Source organism: Oncorhynchus tshawytscha, linkage group LG33, assembly GCF_018296145.1.
Source record: "Oncorhynchus tshawytscha isolate Ot180627B linkage group LG33, Otsh_v2.0, whole genome shotgun sequence".
Classification (NCBI taxonomy): Eukaryota; Metazoa; Chordata; class Actinopteri; order Salmoniformes; family Salmonidae; genus Oncorhynchus; species Oncorhynchus tshawytscha.
In genome coordinates, this window is record NC_056461.1 from 786,490 (window position 1) to 810,211 (window position 23,722).

The 23,722-nt window shown below is 43.8% G+C and overlaps 1 protein-coding gene across 4 annotated transcripts in view; it reads right to left on the reverse strand.

The window, feature by feature from the left end:
- Window positions 1–4,437, reverse strand: part of LOC112244578 (pro-neuregulin-1, membrane-bound isoform) — an 88,818-nt gene extending 84,381 nt beyond the window's left edge. For 2 of the 4 annotated variants that reach the window (XM_024412287.2, XM_024412285.2), the window contains exon 1: window positions 2,961–4,435. In XM_024412287.2, the coding sequence (XP_024268055.1) occupies window positions 2,961–3,687 (727 nt within the window). In that variant the 5' untranslated portion in view covers window positions 3,688–4,435. Of the gene's footprint in view, window positions 1–2,960 lie in introns of all 4 variants that reach the window. The other 2 variants (XM_024412288.2, XM_024412286.2) reach the window with 2 other exon arrangements.
- Window positions 4,438–23,722: the final 19,285 nt, after the last annotated feature.

Sequence of the window (23,722 nt, forward strand, 5' to 3'; positions counted from 1 at the left end):
TGGCGGTTTGTCCTGTTACTCACCAGCATGTCAGAGACAAATTGACTACAGGCTCAATTCCCTCCATGATGCCAATGATCCAGATGTATTCCCTTCTGGCATAATTCTCCAACGAATGTACCTTGGAAAGTAGAGCTGTGTTGGCCGTTTTCATATGAGAGACAGCTGCTTCTAGATCAGCAATCCGCTCGGTGTTGTCAGTGGAGAAAACCTTCTAGTGTAGTGAGGCGTCGCCCAAACGTGTTGACCGTTTCTCGAAAGGCATCAATGGAAGTTTGGAGAGGTGCCAGTGAAGTGCTGAGGAGATAAGCCATATCCTATTTTAGGCTTCTTTGTTTAGCTAGCTCAGCTACAAGTGTGGTCATAGTAAAGGCCTCCAACTCAGCATCAGGATTGGCCGCGGCAGCCATTTTAGGCATTTGAGTAGTTGGTTCGACCTTCAACAATATGTTGGTTGTAGCAGTTCTTTTTATTTTTTTAAAGAATATAACCAACTGATACATCTACATAAAAACAGCGGCATGTAAAATTAAAGTTTAAATGGGGACCTCTCTCAAACACGTCTTCTTAGATCGAACGACCGTAGGTCTCCCAGTATACTACAGTCTATTACAGAATTGTATAGTAAGTACTATAATATTCTATAGTAAACTGTAGTATTTTTTCATGTGGGTAAACCAAATTGGCAAGGGAATTGTGACAATGGAATTAGACATTTCTCAGTTCAACCCAAACTGTAATGAAATGCACATTTGATTACTATTAGGAAATACCAATTAGGGAAAAGGAAGCGCATTAGAATTTGTGATTAAGAGGGTGCACCAATTGTATTAATGTATGTTACAGTCAACTAGCCCGAGCATGCCATGTACTTGCAACATTGAGTTATTGTTGTATATATATATTTTTTTTGCAGAACAATTACAGGTGTGTTGTAGGTCGCCGACAACACCAACTGTCTCATACACACATGCAGTCATAGGAATGTCGGACACAACTTTGATACACCTCTCCACTGATTGATATGGCATCCGTACTGGCGTATTCGTTAGCTTCCTTCACATTTTCTCAATGTGTCAAATAATGCGACAAATCACTATCACGTTCACTGTGCTTCCTGGTTGGACAGCTGACCTGCTCTCTGGGTATTGATTTGGTCTGGGATTACCAAAGCAGTAGATCACATTTCCAATTTAAATCCCCAAATTGATCATGCAGCTTAAAAAGGGGGTGAGTGTCTTGCCTCACAGCAGCCCTCAATTTGACTAATGAATGCAGACACACCACCTGTGTCTTTCAATTTCTAAAATGTGCCTCTGCTGTGGTGGAACACGCCAATAAATTCTATAAATGTCATCAATGCATGAGTTACGAAAAACTTCAATCGATGCGAGGCATTCATAGTTTCTGAGCGAATCTGCACATACAGTATTAAACTTTCATCTGTGCTGATGATTGGCAGATTTCAATGCCAATGCTTTTGTTTCGTCAGGGGTGTGTCAAAAACACAAGGAAACCTTCCCATCTCTCTGCTCACTAAACCAAGCACACACGTCAGCTATCAGAGTGCAGGCGTTATTAACCAAATATCCTGCCTTTCGAACAGATGTTCATCTATAATCTACTCATCACATCTCCAACAGGCAATTGTCAAGTGTGAATTAATTACACTGAATATCTCATTTGCATGAGGAAATGCATCAAGGGCAGGCAGCCACAAAAACCCACAGCTACACCACAAGAGTCAAATACAGATGTAGGATTTTGATTTGATCACTCTTTTGTTGCTAAGAACATTTTGGACTAAAAGTTAAAATCCTGTTGCTGCAAGATTATTTTGCTGAGACAATACTAGTCAAATTAAGATGAGGACAGGTGAGAAAAACATATGAAATCTAATAGGGAATGGGGAATAACGCTGCAAGAGGACAGAAGTGCTGGTAGAGTTAGCAGCTTCTCAGCAGTTCTAACTCTGGCGGCTCTCAAAGTCATGGTAGATAGCATTACTGGGATTGTATTTCTCTGTGGCTCAGTGGTGGAGGGGGAATCAATTAGCCTCCAGCAGGCTCTGACATTGAAATGGAGCATCGGCCTGGCAGGAGGAAGTCTCTCCGTCACCACAGCATTTAGATATAGGAAGTCGGGCATCATCACCTAATGATTTGTCATATGAAATGGAAATAATGCACGGCTAGCATTGGGGGCCCTTGTGCTTATTTCAAATATGCAGATGAGAACATGTTTTGGTGAAATTGACATAACAGCATAGCAGTAAAATGCTTGTGACTAACTGTATCGAATGTGGTGTGTGGGACTGTAAGGGTCGTGTTTATGCAGTAGTAGATAGTTTTTTAGTTTATAGTTGGTTGTTTAGTACTAATAGCCTGTGGTGGTTTCGAAAGAGATTTTGTTTCTTGCGCACACCCAGGTAGGTTGGTAATTCTTCTGAGGCTTAGTCATGGCCACTTGCGCTACACAGCAAGTCACAGCATGTCTGCTTTCAGACAGAGTGCTCAGCAACAGGCCTTATCATTCTCCGCATAGAGTTGCATAATAGGAAAAAAAGAATGTTTTAAAAACAACATGTAGAAGTAATGGCCTTTTTAGGCTGCGTATTGTACACTGGAGGATTGTATGCAAACTATTTCTCTGAATGGTATCACATGAATATCTCCTTTCTGTCTGTACCCAGTATGCTGATGTTTGATTTCAACATCAACTGACAGTAGATTTCCTTCATCTGACTACAGTATCTGGTTCCCTTAAAAGAAACATGCTTACCCTAGTGAATATTTGTGAGTTTGTCTTTATCCGACATGAAACTTCAGAATCCTTTCTTGTCTAAAGTTCCAAGGCTAATATAACTGAACATATTTACTGAAGATGAACGTGAACTAAAACTGAGAGGAAATGAAAATACCACATGGTGTCATTGGAAATACAAAGTGTGGCGTACTTACAGAATTTAGGGAGAACAACGTCATTAGATTCCACAGTAGTTTGGGTGTAGGGGGTTGGTGTTCCCTTTTTCACTGGTTTTGGGGTGTTAGGGGGTCCAGGTTGCGTGGGCGGGTCTGTGGGGTACATCAATGCAGAAGTAGGGCTGTACTGAGTCACTCTGGGGGACTGGGGTATAAAGGGTCCTCCGGTGGGTTTCCCCTCTACTATGACCTCAGGTTGTCCTGTGGTGGTGGTCGTTGGCATGGGGACAGGGGAGGGGTAGGGAAATGACACTGGCAGATCCCGTGTGGGGTCAGAAATGATGATGAAGGGGTTTTGTTCCATGCGATCAGGGTCCAGGTGGGTGGGCGGCTCATACTCAAAGATTTTGTCCACAAAGACCCACTTGAGGCCGGCGGTGCAGAGGGCCAGGCTGAGCAGGCAGGCCAGGATGGGGAGGATGCAGATCTTCTCCGAGCGCAGGCAACTGCGCACCTGTTCCATCTCTATGCACACACAGCAGGTCCCTGCCAAGCCCAATAATCCCAGGGGCCCGGCTCGACCGCCATCGCAATTGTCCCCGCCTCCCTCGGTGCCCTCTTCCCCGCACTCTCCACCTGCCGCAGCCCCCTCCGGCGCCTCCTCGGGGGCTCGTCTAGGATCGGTGCAGGAGTGGGTAAGGGACGCTGATCCGAGAGGGACAACCAGCCCGGCGGAGGAGTCCTCCGCCTCCACACTCTCCGCCATCCTCCCTCTCTCTCTCTGACAGAAGGATCTCTGGACTCAACTCAAAGCACACAGCAGCTGGCTGCGGCGGGTACTGTAAAGTGTGTTGTCCATTATCAGATCGCCATGGTGGGGGTTGGGTGGGAGATGAAGAAGGAGGATGCTTTTCAGAGCCGTGCGGGGTTTACCTTTTTAACGTCTGGTAAATAAACCGATAAGACTTGCGTGACAGGGAGAAAGATTTCTTCACAGGTTCACTCTCTCAGCATTCTTTTGGGTAATGTATTCACAAAACAAGTCCCAAAATAGAAGCTTCAGATTCAGCTCAGCTTAGATGTACAACAAAAGTAGCCCAGAAGACATGATCCAGTTGAGTTCAGTGCATTTCGCTGGGTGGAATCAATAGACGCTCACTCAACTGAGGACAGCTGCTGTGTAAACGCTACGGGCAGGATGCGGCTCTAGCGGCTGGGACAGATCAAGCAGGCACTGCGGTGGCAGGAGTGACATGCTGTCTGTCTGTCTGTGGTGTTCAAGCAGCAGCCGAGAGGGGATGAATCATCTCAGCAGGTCCAGAGAAACAGATCATTAGTGGAGAGAGAGAGACGCACAATGCGGAAGGATTGCCAAGTCAGGATATTCCCGTTTTCTTCCTCTCCACACCCCTCCTCTCCCCTTTAGCCACTCTCTCTCTTTTTCTCTCTCTCCCACTCACTCGGTCTCTCTCTGTTTGATATGTCCACTCACTCTTCCCAGGCTGCTCCCAGTCTGAATACAAAGCATACAGCTAAACAAGTTCGTACTTGATCCAATTATGAGGAATGGCAACGAATCACAGGCAAGCAGACGGCTCAGGCCTCTCTCTCTTCCTCGCTCTCTCTCTCAACCTCTCAGACTAGAACATTGATTATGCTAATACAAAAATGGGTATGTTTTTTTTGTCAAGGGGTGGGACCCATTGAAATAGATATATGTTCCGTCCCAAGGGGATTTAGCTATTGTTTTATGGCTCTTCTCAGATATCATCCTTCATTTGGCGTGAATGACAATTAAAGGAAAAATCAGTGAAGTAATATTTCCATTAAAATAACCAAATAGGGAACTTTCCATTAAAATAACCCAATAGGGAGTCGCTCATTATCAAAACACAATTCAATTGTGTCATAGTTTACCATGCTTAATTGTTCATACTAAAGAGGCAAATTTCAGCGCTAGCATGATGTTCTTCTTTTCTCAAAATTCAATATGACACGTATGCATGTTTTGAGCGTGTCTGTGTGGAAATAAAAGCTTAGACTTCTGACATTTGGGCAATTCAGTCAAAACAAAAAAGGGATTGGGACATAAATGAGCTAAATCTGTCTTAAAATCTTAAATCAAAATTTATTAGCACTAAAAGAGTCTCTTCCCACAGGGAATCCTTACCTTCAGATGGGTAGAACTAATTTCCATAATACTATTCTTTAGGGAACTACTTTACTTCATACATGTATTACTACAGCAAGTTATTCAAAGGCCATATCTTCATACATGTTACTTTAAGTTAAGAAACCGTATTGGATGGGCTGAATAGTAATAGCGAGTACAATTTCTTGCTAATCCATGGGACACAGAATCAGCTCAACTTCTCATCATTCAGAAGCATAGCTCAGATATGCACAGCACAATGAATGCCCTATTTATCACAGGAGGTTGGTGGCACTTTAATTGGGGAGGACTGGCTCGTGAAAATGGCAAGTGGAATCAGTGAAACGGTATTAAATGGTTTCCATGGGTTTGTCGCCATTCCTTTCGCTCCATTCCAGAAATGATTATGAGCCGTGCTCCCCTCAGTAGCCTCCACTACTATTTACTACACCTCTGTAGAAAATCCCTGTCTTGTTTGTCACACAGCCCATGCGTATTTGCTTTGGCCCTCAAATCCCATCTGCCACAATGCGAGAGGAGCCGGGATTATTACTGGTCACAAAATCCACACTTTTCATGGCTGGTTTTAAGCACAATATCCTAACGATCCTGAGCAGCACGACAAAGATGTCCCCCTGGTGAGCTGTTAATCTCTTCCCCCCGGTGCAAATAGGCTGGGAGGACAATCCAAAGACTGCGGTCAGAGAGCAAGCGAGGGGGAGTTTATCCAGGAGGAGGACCACAGTCAGAAAGGTCCAGTCAATGCCACACTTCCCGTTGACACACAAATGACTCTTTTCAATCATCAAGAGGAATTAATACCTGTAATGGTATCTTTGGGTCAGTACAGTGGCCTCCTGTCAAGTGACTGTTCTCATCCTCTGGATCTGGGTGTCTGTATATTAAACTTTACAGTACATTTATGCCATTTAAAACAGAGGTTTGATCAAAAGAGGTATACTTTATTTGATAGCACCTCATGCCTAGGATCAAACACATTGGCGTAAAGGCCCAGTGATTTGAATTATGCATGATGAGTCACTGCAAGTAATGGAGAGATATTTGGTATGGAGACCGCTCTGCAAACCAATGGATGTCTATGGGATCATATCACAGGTGCTGTTATGAAATACATTTCATTTGGCAGGCAGGGATACCTCATCTAATACCACAAATTGTCTAGGGGCTCAATAGCTTTCAAGATGATACAGATCTTACGATGGAGGAAGGAAGGGGGAAGCTAATGTGTGTGACACTGAACAAGCATTAAAGCGTGCGAGATGAAAGACGCCAGAGAGGAGATGTTTTTTTATCTGACATCAAACAAGTACAATTTCAAGGGTAGTAGTGAACTGTAGTCACAAATTGAGGACATGGTAAAACTTCAGGAATATCTAAAGAGACAAAAACTCCAGGAAATGACTTTGACATACTGAATCCTAAGAACAGGCTGGCAGCAGTTGCAGTAAGGTTAAATCAATGAATTGAATGGAGTCACGTTACCCTAAACCTAGTCAACGTCTAAACGTGAAGCCAAACGGGTGTTGCCAAATGAGCTTGGATTGCCAGATACTACACTTAAGGTACAACCAATGATGTACTGTATATGCTGTAAACCCTGGATTGCTGATGCTATGTATTGGCCAATGAGACGCTTTAAAGCCACCAGTCAGCCATATTGGCTCTCCTCAGAAAGCAGTCCTCCATAGGAATGAATAGAATTTTACAATATTTCATTTAAATGTTTCAAGGACTTAATTACATGTATTTAAGTATTTAGTTGTAGTGGGGGTGTTATGTTAGTACTTTCAAAAAATGATACTTCAAGGAAAATGTTGATTTATTTATTATTTGTATGTTTAGTTTACATAATATAATGTTAAAGTGTGCATTAAAGTGTCTGTAATAGAATAGACGTGGCAAAAACAAATGTAGACATTAACTAATGCCTTCATATAGTTTCCTAAATATTTTTTTACAATGTGGAGGAGGGCCAAGATGGAGGCGTGGTGTCTTCAAAACAGCACCCCCTGTCAGTCATCTAGGGTATGTATAAATTATTGGGTACAACAATTTTTGGTCATGGTCGACGTATCCAACAATGTTACAGGCAACAAATGTTTTAATGATCCGCTGTTGATCAGAAAGTAATAACCAGTAAAATGCTGTTTCTGAACTTGATCAAAGGCCAAAGGTACACTGAATAAAAATCTTAAATGCAACATGTGAAGTGTGAGCTCAAATAAAATATTTTTCCATATGCACAAAAATAGTATTTCTCTCATTTTCTGCACAAATTTGTTCACATCCCTGCTAGTGAGCATTTATACTTTGCCAAGTTAATCCATCCACCTGACAGGTATGGCATATCAAGAAGCTGATTAAACAATGTTGTTTTAGATCATTTGGTAGTACGTCTAACCGGCCTCAGAACCGCAGACCGCATGTGACCACGCCAGCCCAGGACATCCACATCTGGCTTCTTCACCTGCGGGATTGTCTGAGACCAGCCACCTGGACAGCTGATGAAACTGTGGGTGTGCACAACTCTAGAATTTCTGTCAGATAATGTCTCAGGGCAGCTCATCGTCCTCACCAGGGTCTTTACCTGACCTCAGTTCGGAGTCGTAACCGACTTCAATGGGCAAATGCTCACCTTTGATGGCCACTGGCACGCTGCAGAAGTGTGCTCTTCAAGATTAATCCCGGTTTCAACTGTACCTGGCAGATGGCAGCGTGTATGGCGTCTTGTGGGCGAGTGGTTTGCTGATGTCAACGTTGTGAACAGAGTGCCCCATGGTGCCGGCGGGGTTATGGTATGGGCAGGCATAATCTACGGACAACGAACACAATTGCATTTTATCGATGGCAATTTGAATGCAGAGATACCGTGACGAGATCCTGAGGCCCATTGTCGTGCCATTCATCTTCCGCTATCACGTCATGTTTCAGCATGATAATGCACAGCCCCATGTTGCAAAGATCTGTACAGTCCTGGAAGCTGAAAATGTCCCAGTTTTTCCATGGCCGGCATACTCAGACAACTTTATGTGAAGATGTGTCACCCTGCACAAGGCAAATGGTGGTCACACCAGATGCTGACTGATTTTCTGATCCACTCCCCTACCTTTTTTAAAAGTACAGTATCTGTGACCAACAGATGCATATCTGTATCCCAGTGATGTAAAATCCATATATTAGGGCCTAATTTATTTATTTAAATTGACTGATTTCAGGATATATGAACTGTAACTTAGTCAAATTTTTGAAATGGTTGCATTTATAGCTTTGATCAGGCTTAATATTTATAACACCCTGTGGAATCTGTCATCACCAAACTTTAATGTATCCTAGTTAATATTGGTTTACCTAACGCTTGGATCAAAAATTCTCATCTAAGAAGTAATTGTGTCTGCTACAACTATCAAGACATGTTCATTCTGAAAATCGTCAATGTGCCTCGGTAATATTAGATGAAAAAGGACACCCTCGCTTGTGGTAATTATTCCTCCAGCTAAATGGGATTTATTTCCTTTTACATGCAGTCGTTTACAGGAAGTTCAATCCATTATTTATGCTAGAGGATAGGAGACAGATGGACCTGACCTACAAAAATCCTACCGTAGATTTTAAAGTGAGACAGATTATCTGCCTATTGGCAGGAAGAAGGTTACGAGTGCATTAGGAGATGATAAGGCACTTTCTTGTCAAAAACAGCCAAGCGTAACTTGTATTAACAAATACTGGACAAGGTCTAAGAGGAGTCAGGCTAGAAGTCAATAATGCTTTCACGGGCTACCTGATACAGTACGTTATTTGTAGGTGGGAGGGCGTACAGGTTGTCACCAATTTGTCATAATGTTTTTTTATAGGTGTGACTTCATTACATTGCTGGAAGTGGTGTTGGAGGGCAAGTAGGAGGCACCCTTTCCTCTGGTCTAAAAAAATATCCCAATGCCCCAGGGCAGTGATTGGGGACACTGCCCTGTGTAGGGTCCCGTCTTTCGGCTTTGCACAAAAAGGGCTTCACAGGCAAGGATATTGCTGCCAGTAAGATTGCACCTAAATCAACCATTTATTGGATCATCAAGAACTTCAAGGAGAGCGGTTCAATTGTTCTGACGAAGGCTTCAGGCTGTCAAAGAAAGTCCAGCAAGCACCAGGACCATCTCCTAAAGTTGATTCACCACCAGTACAGAGCTTGCTCAGGAATGGCAGCAGGCAGGTGTGAGTGCATCTGCATGCACAGTGAGGTGAAGACTTTTGGAGGATGGCCTGGTGTCAAAAAGGGCAGCAAAGAAGCCACTTCTCTCCAGGAAAAACATCAGGGACAGACTGATATTCTGCAAAAGGTACAGGGATTGGACTGCTGAGGACTGGGGTAAAGTCATTTCCTCTGATGAATCCTCTTTCCGATTGTTTGGGGCATCCGGAAAAAAGCTTGTCCGGAGAAGACAAGGTGAGTGCTACCATCAGTCCTGTGTCATGCCAACAGTAAAGCATCCTGAGACCATTCATGTGTGGGGTTGCTCCTCAGCCAAGGGAGTGGGCACTCCCAATCTCAAACTCACTCACAATTGTGCCTAATAACACAGCCATGAATAAAGAATGGTACCAACACATCCTCCGAGAGCAACTTCTTCCAACCATCCAGGAACAGTTTGGTGACGAACAATGCCTTTTCCAGCATGATGGAGCACCTTGCCATAATGCAAAAGTGATAACTAAGTGGCTCGGGGAACAAAACATCGATATTTTGGGTCCATGGCCAGGAAACTCCCCAGACCTTAATCCCATTGAGAACTTGTGGACAAACAAAAACCAACAAATTCTGACAAGCTCCAAGCATTGATTATGCAAGAATGGGCTGCCATCAGTCAGGATGTGGCCCAGAAGTTAATTGACAGCATGCCAGGGCGGATTGCAGAGGTCTTGATAAAGAAGGGTCAACACTACAAATATTGACTCTTTGCATCAACTTCATGTAATTGTCAATAAAAGCCTTTGACATTAATTGAATAATGGTAATTATACTTCAGTATTCCATAGTAACATCTGACAAAAAATTCTAAAGACACTGAAGCTGCAAACTTTGTGGAAATTAATATTTGTGTCATTCTCAAAACTCTTTTGGCCACGACTGTATGTAGGGGGCTTAAAAATGTAAAGAATGACCACTGGATAGTCCCAGCCTCGGCTCCTTGCCCTGGCTTTGATGTGACAAAAAAGGAGCAGTTCAGTCAATTACAGGGGAAACAATTAAGGAGAGGCTGGGTGTGTATTAGTGCCGTGGCTCTCTGTTCTCGCCTCCCCCTGTCCGCCAGCCTGGTGCCTCTGGTAAAGCCTCATTTGTTTCTCAGTTAAAAGACCTCTGTGTGCGACCGTCAGACACATGCACACACTCCGCCCCATCCCACTAGTGCCTGTAATGGAGCTATGGGCAGGAAGTCAGTCATTCAATGGAGGAAGAAGGGAGCTCCATTATCATTAGTGCTACGTGCACCGTGTATCATTATTTACCGTGGGAGAGTACATTGAGAGCAACAACTGAAGCAAACAAAGAGATAAACACTCGAAAGCCACGAAGGTTTCATCTCTCACTTAGTTTCTTGACTGATCTGTGAGAAAATAGCAAAAATGCTTTCTGATCCTCAAACATCAGAATTCAAATGAACTACAGAGGTGACAGAAGAAACACTGTCATCTAAATTATACAAAAGACAACCCAGAGGCAACGCGTCAAATTAAATTGGCATTTTTCTGAAATAAAATGCAATTTAAAAAAAAGTAAAATATTTCACCTTTATTTAACCAGACAAGTTGAGAACAAGTTCTCATTTACAACTGCGACCTGGCCAAGATAAAGCATAGCAGTTTGACACACACAACAACACAGAGTTACACATGGAGTAAAACAAACATACAGTCAATAATACAGTAGAAAAATAAGTCTATATACAATGTGAGCAAATGAGGTGAGATAAGGGCGGTAAAGGCAATAAATAGGCCATGGTGGCGAAGTAAATACAATATAGCAATTAAAACACTGGAATGGTACATTTGACAGTAGATGAGTGTGCAAAGTAGAAATACTGGGGTGCAAAGGAGCCAAATGAATAAATAAATGCAGTAATGGTAGAGGGAGTTGTTTGGGGTATTTATAGATGGGCTATGTACAGGTACAGTGAACTGTGAGCTGCTCTGACAGCTGGTGCTTAAAGCTAGTGAGGGAGATAAGTGTTTCCAGTTTCAGAGATTTTTGTAGCTCGTTCCAGTCAATGACAGCGGAGAATTGTAAGGAAAGGCGGCCAAAGGAGGAATTGGCTTTGGGGGTGACAAGTGAGATATACCTGCTGGAACGTGTGCTATGGGTGGGTGCTGCTATGGTGACCAGCGAGCAGAGATAAGGCGGGACTTTACCTAGCAGGGTCTTGTAGATGACCTGGAGCCAGTGGGTTTGGCGACGAGTATGAAGTGAGGGCCAGCCAACGAGACCGTATAGGTCGCAGTAGTGGGTAGTATATGGGGCTTTGGTGACAAAACGGATGGCACTGTGATAGACTGCATCCAATTTGTTGAGTAGGGTGTTGGAGGTCATTTGTAAATGACATCGCCGAAGTCGAGGATCGGTAAGATGGTCAGTTTTACGAGGGTATGTTTGGCAGCATGGGTGAAGGATGCTTTGTTTTTGCGAAATAGGAAGCCAATTCTAGATTTAACTTTGGATTGGAGATGTTTAATGTGAGTCTGGAAGGAAAGTTTACAGTCTAACCAGACACCTAGGTATTTGTAGTTGTCCACATATTCTAAGACAGAACCGTCCAGAGTAGTGATGCTGGACGGGCGGGCAGGTGCAGGCAGCGATCGGTTGAAGAGCATGCATTTAGTTTTACTTGTATTTAATAGCAGTTGGAGGCCACAGAAGGAGTGTTGTATGGCATTGAAGCTCGTCTGAAGGGTTGTTAACACAGTATCCAAAGAAGGGCCAGAAGTATACAGAATGGTGTCGTCTGCGTAGAGGTGGATCAGAGACTCACCAGCAGCAAGAGCGACATCATTGATGTATACAGAGAAGAGAGTCGGCCTGAGAATTGAACCCTGTGGCACCCCCATAGAGACTGCCAGAGGCCCGGACAACAGGCTTTCAGATTTGATACACTGAACTCTGTCGGAGAAGTAGTTGGTGAACCAGGCGAGGCAATCATTTGAGAAACCAAGGCTGTTGAGTCTGCCGATGATGATGTGGTGATTGACAGAGTCGAAAGCCTTGGCCAGGTCAATGAATACGGCTGCACAGTATTGTTTCTTATCTGTGGCGGTTAAGATATTGTTTAGGACCTTGAGCGTGGCTGAGGTTCACCCATGACCAGCTCTGAAACCAGATTGCATAGCGGAGAAGGTACGGTGGGATTCGAAATGGTTGGTGATCTGTTTGTTCACTTGGCTTCCGAAGACCTTAGAAAAGCAGTGTAGGATAAATATAGGTCTGTAGCAGTTTGGGTCAAGAGTGTCCGCCCCTTTGAAGAGGGGGATGAACGCAGCTGCTTTCCAATCTTTGGGAATCTCAGATGACACAAGAGGTTGAACAGGTTAGTAATAGGGGTTGCAACAATTTTGGCAGATAATTTTAGAAAGAAAGGGTCCAGATTGTCTAGCCCTGCTGATTTGTGGAGGTCCAGATTTTGCAGCTCTTTCAGAACATCAACTGACTGGATTTGGGAGAAGGAGAAATGGGGAAGGCTTGGGCGAGTTGCTGTGGGGGTGCAGTGCTGTTGACCGGGGTAGGGTTAGCCAGGTGGAAAGCATGGCCAGCCATAGAAAAATGCTTCTTGAAATTCTCAATTAAAGTGGATTTATCGGTGGTGACAGAGTTTCCTATCCTCAGTGCAGTGGGCAGCTGGGAGAAGGTGCTCTTATTCTCCATGGACTTTACAATGTCCCAGATCTTTTTTGAGTTTGTGTTGCAGGAAGAAAATTTCTGCTTGAAAAAGCTAGCCTTGGCTTTTCTAACTGCCTGTGTATATTGGTTTCATAACTTCCCTGAAAAGGTGCATATCATGGGGGCTGTTCGATGCTATTGCAGAACGCATTAATTGCAGACATAGCCATCTCTACTCCCAGAAACAAGATAGGAATTACTTTGTATTATACAGTTTGAGAGAAAGTAAACCTATCGAGAAAAAAAATGACTAGAGAGAATTTGGGAGTGAGCTGCCGTTTTGTGGAAGTGAAAAGCAATAATGCCATCAATAACACTCATATCATGAAAGACAAACTTTGAGCAAATGCTGTGAGGAAATGCAATTTTGTTTAAAATGAAATGAGATAAGTAGAGAGAAGTGTGTAGACGAGAACTGCAGGACTGGAGCAGCAGTCTTTCATTCATTATGCAGTGTTGGGAGGTACAGTAAAGTAATTCTCGTTCAGAGCCCCTTTCCCAAATTGAGTGGGACATACTTGAGGAGTTGATGTGACTGAGACTGCAGCAAGCAGTGCTCCAATAGTATAGGACAGTCATAGCCCATGCAGATGCTGGGTGATTATTCCTGCTCTAATTCCACGGTTGGTGACAGCAGGACCAACGGTGCTAATACTGTTAATCTCTGTGGCTTTGTCATTTTGTCACATTCTCTAAATGGGGCTGCGTTTGGTCATCTTGGTCTGTCAAACGGGAGTATGTCAACAGCCAAAGAGAGGAAAACAAATGCTATAGCAGGGATGTGTAGGCCTACTCTGTTCACCCTGACAGTTGTGACTACTCTGTAAATATAAGTAAAATTGTTAAATTTTGAGCCCAGTTGGTTTAGCCAAAATAAAAGACAGGAACCTTCCCACTAACCTGTTGTGCAGGTTGTGGTTAAAGTCATGGGATAAGTGTGTAGAGTTTTGAAAACTGTGTTCAAGCAATGAAAAACGAACTAGAGTTTGGTCCACATGAACTGCTGCTGTGCAGACTGTAGTTAGAGTTTTGCACATGTGACTCCAGTTGTGTCCACTGTCGTTTAGCAATCGAAAAAAACTGTAATTGAATGATTAGAATGTTTCCAATTCTAATCAATAAATGTGTAGTTCTAGTCAGAATTAGGGTAAAACAATATAGCTAATGTTTATGTCTTTATAGTGTTTTATAAACAGACTGTCTGAGCAGAATTCGGTGCCGACCTTGGCTAGGGGCCACTGAGAGATTTGGGAATGGACAGGGAGTGATTCTCACTGTCCCTAATCTTTGTCGGCTGGGTAGCAGGACAGTGTGTGCATACCTACTGTTTGTGTGCAAATATGTGTGCATATGTTAGTGTGAATGTGTGTGCGTATGTTAGTGTGAATGTGTGTGCGTATGTTAGTGTGAACGTGTGTGTGTATGTTAGTGTGTGTGTATGTTTGTGTGAATGTGTGTGCGTATGTTTGTGTGAATGTGTGTGCGTATGTTTGTGTGAATGTGTGTGCGTATGTTTGTGTGAATGTGTGTGCGTGAGAAGCCAGTATAATTGTCTTGTACAACAGACCAGCGCTCTCGTAAATAAACTTTCTGACTATCGTAGCTGGGCCTCCGTCTGATTCATTTCAACCAGTTTCTTACAAATTCTGGGTTTCAGGCTGAGTAGTGAATTGAATTGGGTTTATGAACATTGAGAACATAATTCTCGTAACACATTTACAATAGCAAAAATCACAATCACAAGAATGGCTTCAGATCAAAGTCTATGTTGAGACCGAAGGGAGCAAGGGTCTTTAAATTAAAAATCCAGGCAGCCTCTCGTTTTAATAACAAGAAATTATCGAGGTCACCCCGTCTCCAAGGGAGGATAACATGTTCGATGCCAATGTAACGTAGGGAGTGGCTGCCTGGATCTTTAATTTAAAGACCCTCTCTTCGGTCTCAACGTAGACTTTGATCTGAAGCCATTCTTGTGATTATTGTGATTTTTGCTATTGTAAATGTTAGTAGGCTTATGTAGCCAAATTGTATCTATGCTCGTACGCTATCCATTTATGTTTTTGTATGCTATTTTAATATATGAGAATTAACCAATGATATCAGATCACACCCGGCCATGATTACAGACACCTGTTTGTCCTTTGACACCATATAAACTAGTCACCCCAAAGTGTTTGTCATTATAACCTGATGAAGACAGCTTGTCTGTTGAAAAGTTTGATATTAGGTTATAAAATGATTACATCTGAGCTCCTAGAGTGTGCGGCTCTCCTTTAATTTTCCAAGTGATCTATTCCGCTAGCCAGCACCTAAATAGGTGTGCGTTTCCTTTGCCTCTGAACTGATTACTAAAATAATGCAATGAAAAGTCCCTAGTTTAACCTGATATGAAGGTTGGTTACACAATGAAAGTGGTGGGGAAACAAAGACAGGGAGAAGGAGAGACAAAGGAATTAAACTGTCGTAAATGTGGATATTTAGCAGCCTAACAACTGCTCATTCGGATTTAGAAATGCAATGTACATATTTACGCTTGTATGTCTTTGTCGTCTCTCTGTTGAAATTGCCCGATCCGTCTGTGATGAATAGTTCGACAGAAAGTCTCTGGTTGTGTAAGTCTCTGGTTGTCCACCAGAGATCACCACCGCTCCATGTTTTCTAGTCTAATGTACATTTTGTCAGGAGTCCTTTTATGCCCTTGCCTTGGAGGGCAATTCCATCATGTTTCCACAATGTCTGTGCTCACGTGGGCGTGGTTACCGACTTGACATTATTATTGTTTGGATCCCCACCAACTATTTCCCACATTATTTATGTTAGGAGTAATGTTTCAATGTCCCATTTTTTGATGTTACAATACTGCAAAGTGTCTCTCTGTTGTAACACTCAGACATTCCATTCTCCATACCACATTCTTTTGGAGAGATTAGTCTACACTGACAAGTTCTGGCCTGTTTTAGATCAATAATTTTGCACTTTATTTATCCATCTTACATATATAACTTTATTTGTTTCTCGAAAATGGTGAATAACTCACCACAGGTTAATGAGCAGGGTGTGCTTGAAAGGATGGACATAACTCTTCAATGTTGGGTTGTATTGGAGAGAGTCTCAGTCTTAAATAATTTTCCACACACAGTCTGTGCCTGTATTCAGTTTTCATGCTAGTGAGGGCCGAGAATTCACTCTCACATAGGTAAGTGGTTGCAAAGGGCACCAGTGTCTTAACTGTGCGATTTGCCAAGGCAGGATACTCTGAGCGCAGCCCAATCCAGAAATCTGGCAGAGGCTTCTGATTAAATTCAATTTTCACAGAACTGCTTGTTGCAATTTGGATGAGGCTCTCTTGTTCAGATATCGGTAAGTGGACTGGAGGCAGGGCATGAAAGGGATAACGAATCCAGTTGTTTGTGTCATCCATTTCGGGAAAGTACCAGCGTAATTGGGCACCAAACTCACTCAGGTGCTTTGCTATATCACATTTGACAATGTTCGTAAGCTGGAGTTAATTTTCACACAAAAAAAAATCATACAACGATGGAAAGACCAGTGTTTTGTCATTGTTAATGCAGACAGAAAAGAGCTCCAACTTCTTAATCATAGCCTCGATTCTGTTCTGTACATTTAAAATATAGTTGCTGAGAGTCCCAGTAATCCTAGATTCAGATCATTCAGGCGAGAAAAAACAACACCCAGATAGGCCAGTCGTGTGAGAAACTCGTCATCATGTAAGTTGTCAGACAAGTGAAAATTATGGCCAGTAAAGAAAACTTTAAGCTCGTCTCTCAATAAAAATAAAACGTGTCAATACTTTTCCCCTTGATAATTGAGGAAAATAAGAACAATACAAAATGTATTTTTGATACTGGCACAAAGCTAACTAATGAGCAGCATTCCCCAAGAGAGGATGGCTTTCACTTCAGCAGTGAAAAATTGATGAACTTCTTTGAGGAAAAGATCATGATCATTAGAAAGCAAATTACGGACTCCTCTTTAAATCTGCGTATTCCTCCAGAGCTCAGTTGTCCGGAGTCTTCACAACTCTGCCAGGACCTAGGATCAAGGGAGACACTCAAGTTTTTAATACTATATCTCTTGACACGTTGATGAAAATAATCATGGCCTCTAAACCTTCAAGCTGCATACTGGACCCTATTCCAGCTAAACTACTGAAAGAGATGCTTCCTGTGCTTGGCCCTCCTATGCTGAACATAATAAACGGCTCTCTATCCACCAGATGTGTACCAAACTCACTAACAATGTCAGCAATGAAGCTTCTCTTGAAAAAGCCAAACCTTGACCCAGAAAATATAAAAAACTAATCGACCAATATCGAATCTCCCATTCCTCTCAAAAAAAAAATGAAAAACTGTTGCGCAGCAACTTACTGCCTTCCTGAAGACAAACAATGCATACGAAATGCTTCAGTCTGGTTTTAGACCCCGTCATAGCACTGAGACCGCACTTGTGAAGGTGGTAAATTACCTTTTAATGGCATCAGACTGAGGCTCTGCATCTGTCCCCGTGCTCCTAGACCTTATTGCTGCTTTTGATACTATCGATCACCACATTCTATTTTACCTTTTGGTGATGTCATTCGGAAACATAATGTTAACTTTCACTGCTATGCGGACGACACACAGCTTGTACATTTCGATGAAACATGGTGAAGCCCCAAAATTGCCCTCCCTGGAAGCCTGTGTTTCAGACATAAGGAAGTGGACAAATTTTCTACTTTTAAACTTAGACAAAACAGAGATTCTAGTTCTAGGTCCCAAGAAATAAAGAGATTTTCTATTGAATCTGACAATTCATATCGATGGTTGTACAGTCATCTCAAATAAAACTGTGAAGGACCTCGGCGTTACTCTGGACACTGATCTCTCTTTTGATGAACATATCAAGACTGTTTCAAGGATAGCTTTTTTTCATCTACGTAACGTTGCAAAAATCTGAAACTTTCTGTCCAAAAATGATGCAGAAAAATGTATCCATGCTTTTGTCAGGTTAAACTACTGCAATGCTCTACTTTCTGGTTTCCCAAATAAAGCACTAAATAAACTTAGTGCTAAACACAGCTGCTAGAATCTTGACTAGAACCAAAAACAAGTGATCATATTACTCCAGTGCTAGCCTCTCTACACTGGCTTACTGTTAAATCAAGGGCTGATTTCAAGGTTTTACTGATAACCTACAAAGCATTACATGGGCTTGCTCCTGCCTATCGTTACGATTTGGTCCTGCCGTACATACCTACATGTACGCTACGGTCACATGACGCAGGCCTCCATATTGTCCCTAGAATGTCTAAGCAAACAGCTGGAGGCAGGGCTTTCTCCGATTGAGCTCTATTTTAATGGAATGGTCTGCCTATCCATGTGAGAGATGGAGACTCGGTCTCAACCTTTATAAAGTCTTTATTGAAGATTCATCTCTTCAGTAGGTCCTATGATTGAGCGTAGCCTGGCCCAGGAGTGTGAAGGTGAACAGAAAGGCACTGGAGCAACGAACTGCCCTTGCTGTCTCTGCCTGGGCGGTTCCCCTCTCTCCACTGGGATTCTCTGTCTCAAACCATATTACAGGGGCTGAGTCACTGGCTTACTGGTGCTCTTCCATGCCATCCCTAGGAGGGGTGCGTCGCTTGAGAGGGTTGAGTCACTGACGTGATCTTCCTGTCTGGGTTGATGAAGGTTGATGAAATCCAAGCAGGGGTAGCATTCCAGAGGGACATCAGAGACTGTAACGTTCTTTGCTTCACGGAAACATGGCTCACTGGAGAGACGCTATCGGAGGCGGTGCAGCCAGCGGGTTTCTCCACGCATCGCGCCGACAGAAACAAACATATTTCTGGTAAGAAGAGGGGCGGGGGCGTATGCCTTATGGCTAATGAGACATGGTGTGATGAAAGAAACATACAGGAACTCAAATCCTTCTGTTCACCTGATTTAGAATTCCTCACAATCAAATGTAGACCGCATTATCTACCAAGAGAATTCTCTTCGATTATAATCACAGCCGTATATATCCCCCAAGCAGACACATCGATGGCTCTGAACGAACTTTATTTGACTCTTTGCAAACTGGAATCCATTTATCCGGAGGCTGCATTCATTGTAGCTGGGGATTTTAACAAGGCTAATCTGAAAACAAGACTCCCTAAATTTTATCAGCATATCGATTGCCCAACCAGGGGTGGAAAAACCTTGGATCATTGTTACTCTAACTTCCGCGACGCATATAAGGCCCTGCCCCGCCCCCCTTTCGGAAAAGCTGACCACGACTCCATATTGTTGATCCCTGCCTACAGACAGAAACTTAAAAAAAGAAGCTCCCATGCTGAGGTCTGTCCAACGCTGGTCCGACCAAGCTGACTCCACACTCCAAGACTGCTTCCATCACGTGGACTGGGATATGTTTCGTATTGCGTCAGATAACAACATTGACGAATACGCTGATTCGGTGTGCGAGTTCATTAGAACGTGCGTTGAAGATGTTGTTCCCATAGCAATGATTAAAACATTCCCTAACCAGAAACCGTGGATTGATGGCAGCATTCGCGTGAAACTGAAAGCGCGAACCACTGCTTTTAATCAGGGCAAGGTGACTGGTAACATGACCGAATACAAACAGTGCAGCTACTCCCTCCGCAAGGCTATCAAACAAGCTAAGCGTCAGTACAGAGACAAAGTAGAATCTCAATTCAATGGCTAAGACACAAGAGGCATGTGGCAGGGTCTACAGTCAATCACGGACTACAAGAAGAAAACCAGCCCAGTCACGGACCAGGATGTCTTGCTCCCAGGCAGACCTAATAACTTTTTTGCCCGCTTTGAGGACAATACAGTGCCACTGACACGGCCTGCAACGGAAACATGCAGACTCTCCTTCACTGCAGCCGAGGTGAGTAAGACATTTAAACGTGTCAACCCTCGCAAGGCTGCAGGCCCAGACGGCATCCCCAGCCGCGCCCTCAGAGCATGCGCAGACCAGCTGGCCGGTGTGTTTACGGACATATTCAATCAATCCCTATACCAGTCTGCTGTTCCCACATGCTTCAAGAGGGCCACCATTGTTCCTGTTCCCAAGAAAGCTAAGGTAACTGAGCTAAACGACTACCGCCCCGTAGCCCTCACTTCCGTCATCATGAAGTGCTTTGAGAGACTAGTCAAGGCCCATATCACCTCCACCCTACCTGACACCCTAGACCCACTCCAATTTGCTTACCGCCCAAATAGGTCCACAGACGATGCAATCTCAACCACACTGCACACTGCCCTAACCCATCTGGACAAGAGGAATACCTATGTGAGAATGCTGTTCATGGACTACAGCTCGGCATTCAACACCATAGTACCCTCCAAGCTCGTCATCAAGCTCGAGACCCTGGGTCTCGACCCCGCCCTGTGAAACTGGGTACTGGACTTCCTGACGGGCCGCCCCAGGTGGTGAGGGTAGGCAACAACATCTACACCCCGCTGATCCTCAACACTGGGGCCCCACAAGGGTGCGTTCTGAGCCCTCTCCTGTACTCCCTGTTCACCCACGACTGCGTGGCCACGCACGCCTCCAACTCAATCATCAAGTTTGCGGACGACACAACAGTGGTAGGCTTGATCACCAACAACGACGAGACGGCCTACAGGGAGGAGGTGAGGGCCCTCGGAGTGTGGTGTCAGGAAAATAACCTCACACTCAAAGTCAACAAAACTAAGGAGATGATTGTGGACTTCAGGAAACAGCAGAGGGAACACCCCCCTATCCACATCAATGGAACAGTAGTGGAGAGGGTAGCAAGTTTTAAGTTCCTCGGCATATACATCACAGACAAACTGAATTGGTCCACTCACACAGACAGCATTGTGAAGAAGGCGCAGCAGCGCCTCTTCAACCTCAGGAGGCTGAAGAAATTTGGCTTGTCACCAAAAGCACTCACAAACTTCTACAGATGCACAATCGAGAACATCCTGGCGGGCTGTATCACCGCCTGGTACGGCAACTGCTCCGCCCACAACCGTCAGGCTCTCCAGAGGGTAGTGAGGTCTGCACAACGCATCACCGGGGGCAAACTACCTGCCCTCCAGGACACCTACACCACCCGATGTTACAGGAAGGCCATAAAGATCATCAAGGACAACAACCACCCGAGCCACTGCATGTTCACCCCGCAATCATCCAGAAGGCGAGGTCAGTACAGGTGCATCAAAGCTGGGACCGAGAGACTGAAAAACAGCTTCTATCTCAAGGCCATCAGACTGTTAAACAGCCACCACTAACATTGAGTGGCTGCTGCCAACACACTGACACTGACACTGACTCAACTCCAGCCACTTTAATGATGTAAAATGATGGGAAATATATCACTAGCCACTTTAAACAATGCTACCTTATATAATGTTACATACACTACATTACTCATCTCATATGCATACGTATATACTATACTCTATATCATCTACTGCATCCTTATGTAATACATGTATCACTAGCCACTTTAACTATGCCACTTTGTTTACATACTCATCTCGTATGTATATACTGTACTCGATACCATCTACTGTATCTTGCCTATGCTGCTCTGTACCATCACTCATTCATATATCTTTATGTACATATTCTTTATCCCCTTACACTGTGTATAAGACAGTAGTTTTGGAATTGTTAGTTAGATTACTTGTTGGTTATTACTGCATTGTCGGAACCAGAAGCACAAGCATTTCACTACACTCGCATTAACATCTGCTAACCATGTGTATGTGACAAATAAAATTCGATTTGATTTGATTTGGGTTGGCGCCTCCCCCTTGGGTTGTGCCGTGGCGGAGATCTTTGTGGGCTATACTCGGCCTTGTCTCAGGATGGTTGGAGATATCCCTTTAGTGGTGTGGAGGCTGTGCTTTGGCAAAGTGGGTGGGGTTATATCCTGCCTGTTTGGCCCTCTGCTGAAATAGTTTATGTGTCGGGGGGCTAGGGTCAGTCTGTTATATCTGGAGTATTTCTCCTGTCTTATCCGGTGTCCTGTGTGAATTTGAGTCTGCTCTCTCTAATTCTCTCTCTTTTTCTCTCTATCTTTCTTTCTTTCTCTCTCTCTCAGAGGACCTGAGCCCTAGGACCATGCCTAAAGGACTACCTGGCCTGATATCTTCTTGCTGTTCCCAGTCCACCTGGACGTGCTGCTGCTCCAGTTTCAACTGTTCTGCCTGTGGCTATGGAACCCTAACTTGTTCACCGGACCTATCTGTCCCAGACCTGCTGTTTTCAACTCTCCAGAAACAGCAGGAGCGATAGACACTCTCTGAATGATCGGCTATGAAAAGCCAACTGACATTTACTCCTGAGGTGCTGACCTGTTGCACCCTCTACAACCACTCGGATTATTATTATTTGACCCTGCTGGTCATCTATGAACATTTCAACATCTTGGCCATGTTCTTTAATAATCTCCACCCAGCAAGAAGAGGACTGGCCACCCCTCATAGCCTGGTTCCTCTCTAGGTTTCTTCCTAGGTTCTGGCCTTTCTAGGGAGTTTTTCCTAGCCACCGTGCTTCTACATCTGCATTGCTTGCTGTTTGAGGTTTTAGGCTGGGTTTCTGTACAGCAGTTTGTGACATCAGCAGATGTAAGAAGTAAGAAGGGCTTTATGAATAAATTTGATTGATTGATTGATAACCAGCGCACTTCTGTATGTTGTAAAAGCGTGACATGTTCACTGTCCATATCTTTGCATAGTGCAGAAAATACACAATAGTTCAGGGTTCTTGCTTTAACAAAGTTGACCATTTTCACTGTAGTGTTCAATACATCTTACAAGCTGCCAGGCATTCCTTTGGCAGCAAGAGCCTCTCGTGGATGCTGCAGTGTACCCAAGTGGCGTCGGGAGCAACTGCTTGCATGCGCGTTACCACTCCACTATGTCTCCCTGTCATGGCTTTTACACCATCAGTACAGATACCAACACATCTTAACCACCAAAGTCAATTTGATTTCACAAAGCTGTCCAGTACTTTAGAAATATCCTCTCCTGTTGTCCTGGTTTCCAGTGGTTTGCAGAAGAGGATGTCTTAATTAATTGACCCACCACAAACGTAACGGACATATACCAGGAGCTGTGCCAGGCCCGCCGCGTCTGTTGACTCATCCAGCTGTAACGCATAGAACTCATATAACTCACTGGCTTGTATGCAAAGTAGTAATTGTTTCAAGACATCTGCTGCCATGTCACTGATGTGTTGTGAAACAGTGTTGTTTGATGAAGCAATTGTCTGTGTCGTTTTTTTGGCCGTATCCCCAAGCATTGTCCCAGCCATATCTGCGGCAGCAGGAAGAATTAAGTCCTCCACAATTGCCTATCCTAGCCACTCAGTTGCTCAGCATATAAGACGCTTCGAGCCCCTTCTTATTAATGAAAGTCGTCTTAATTCTCGCTCAGAAATCTCCTGTGGCTTATTTTCAAATTGGCATGTTATGTTTCTAAATGTCTGCGCAAGAGTGAAGGCTTCGAGTTGTGAGATAGTACTTTTGCACATATAACACACTGTGGCTGAGGAAAGGCACTCCTCCTAATATAAGTGAACCCCAAATCAATGTAGTTCTCATCATATTTACGCCTCTTCGATGGTCCAACGTCCCTGTCTGTTCGGTGCTTCCGGGGTACGGCGACATTAGCTCTTCGGCTGCATCAGATTCACACCTGTCAGTGTCCATGCTAGCAG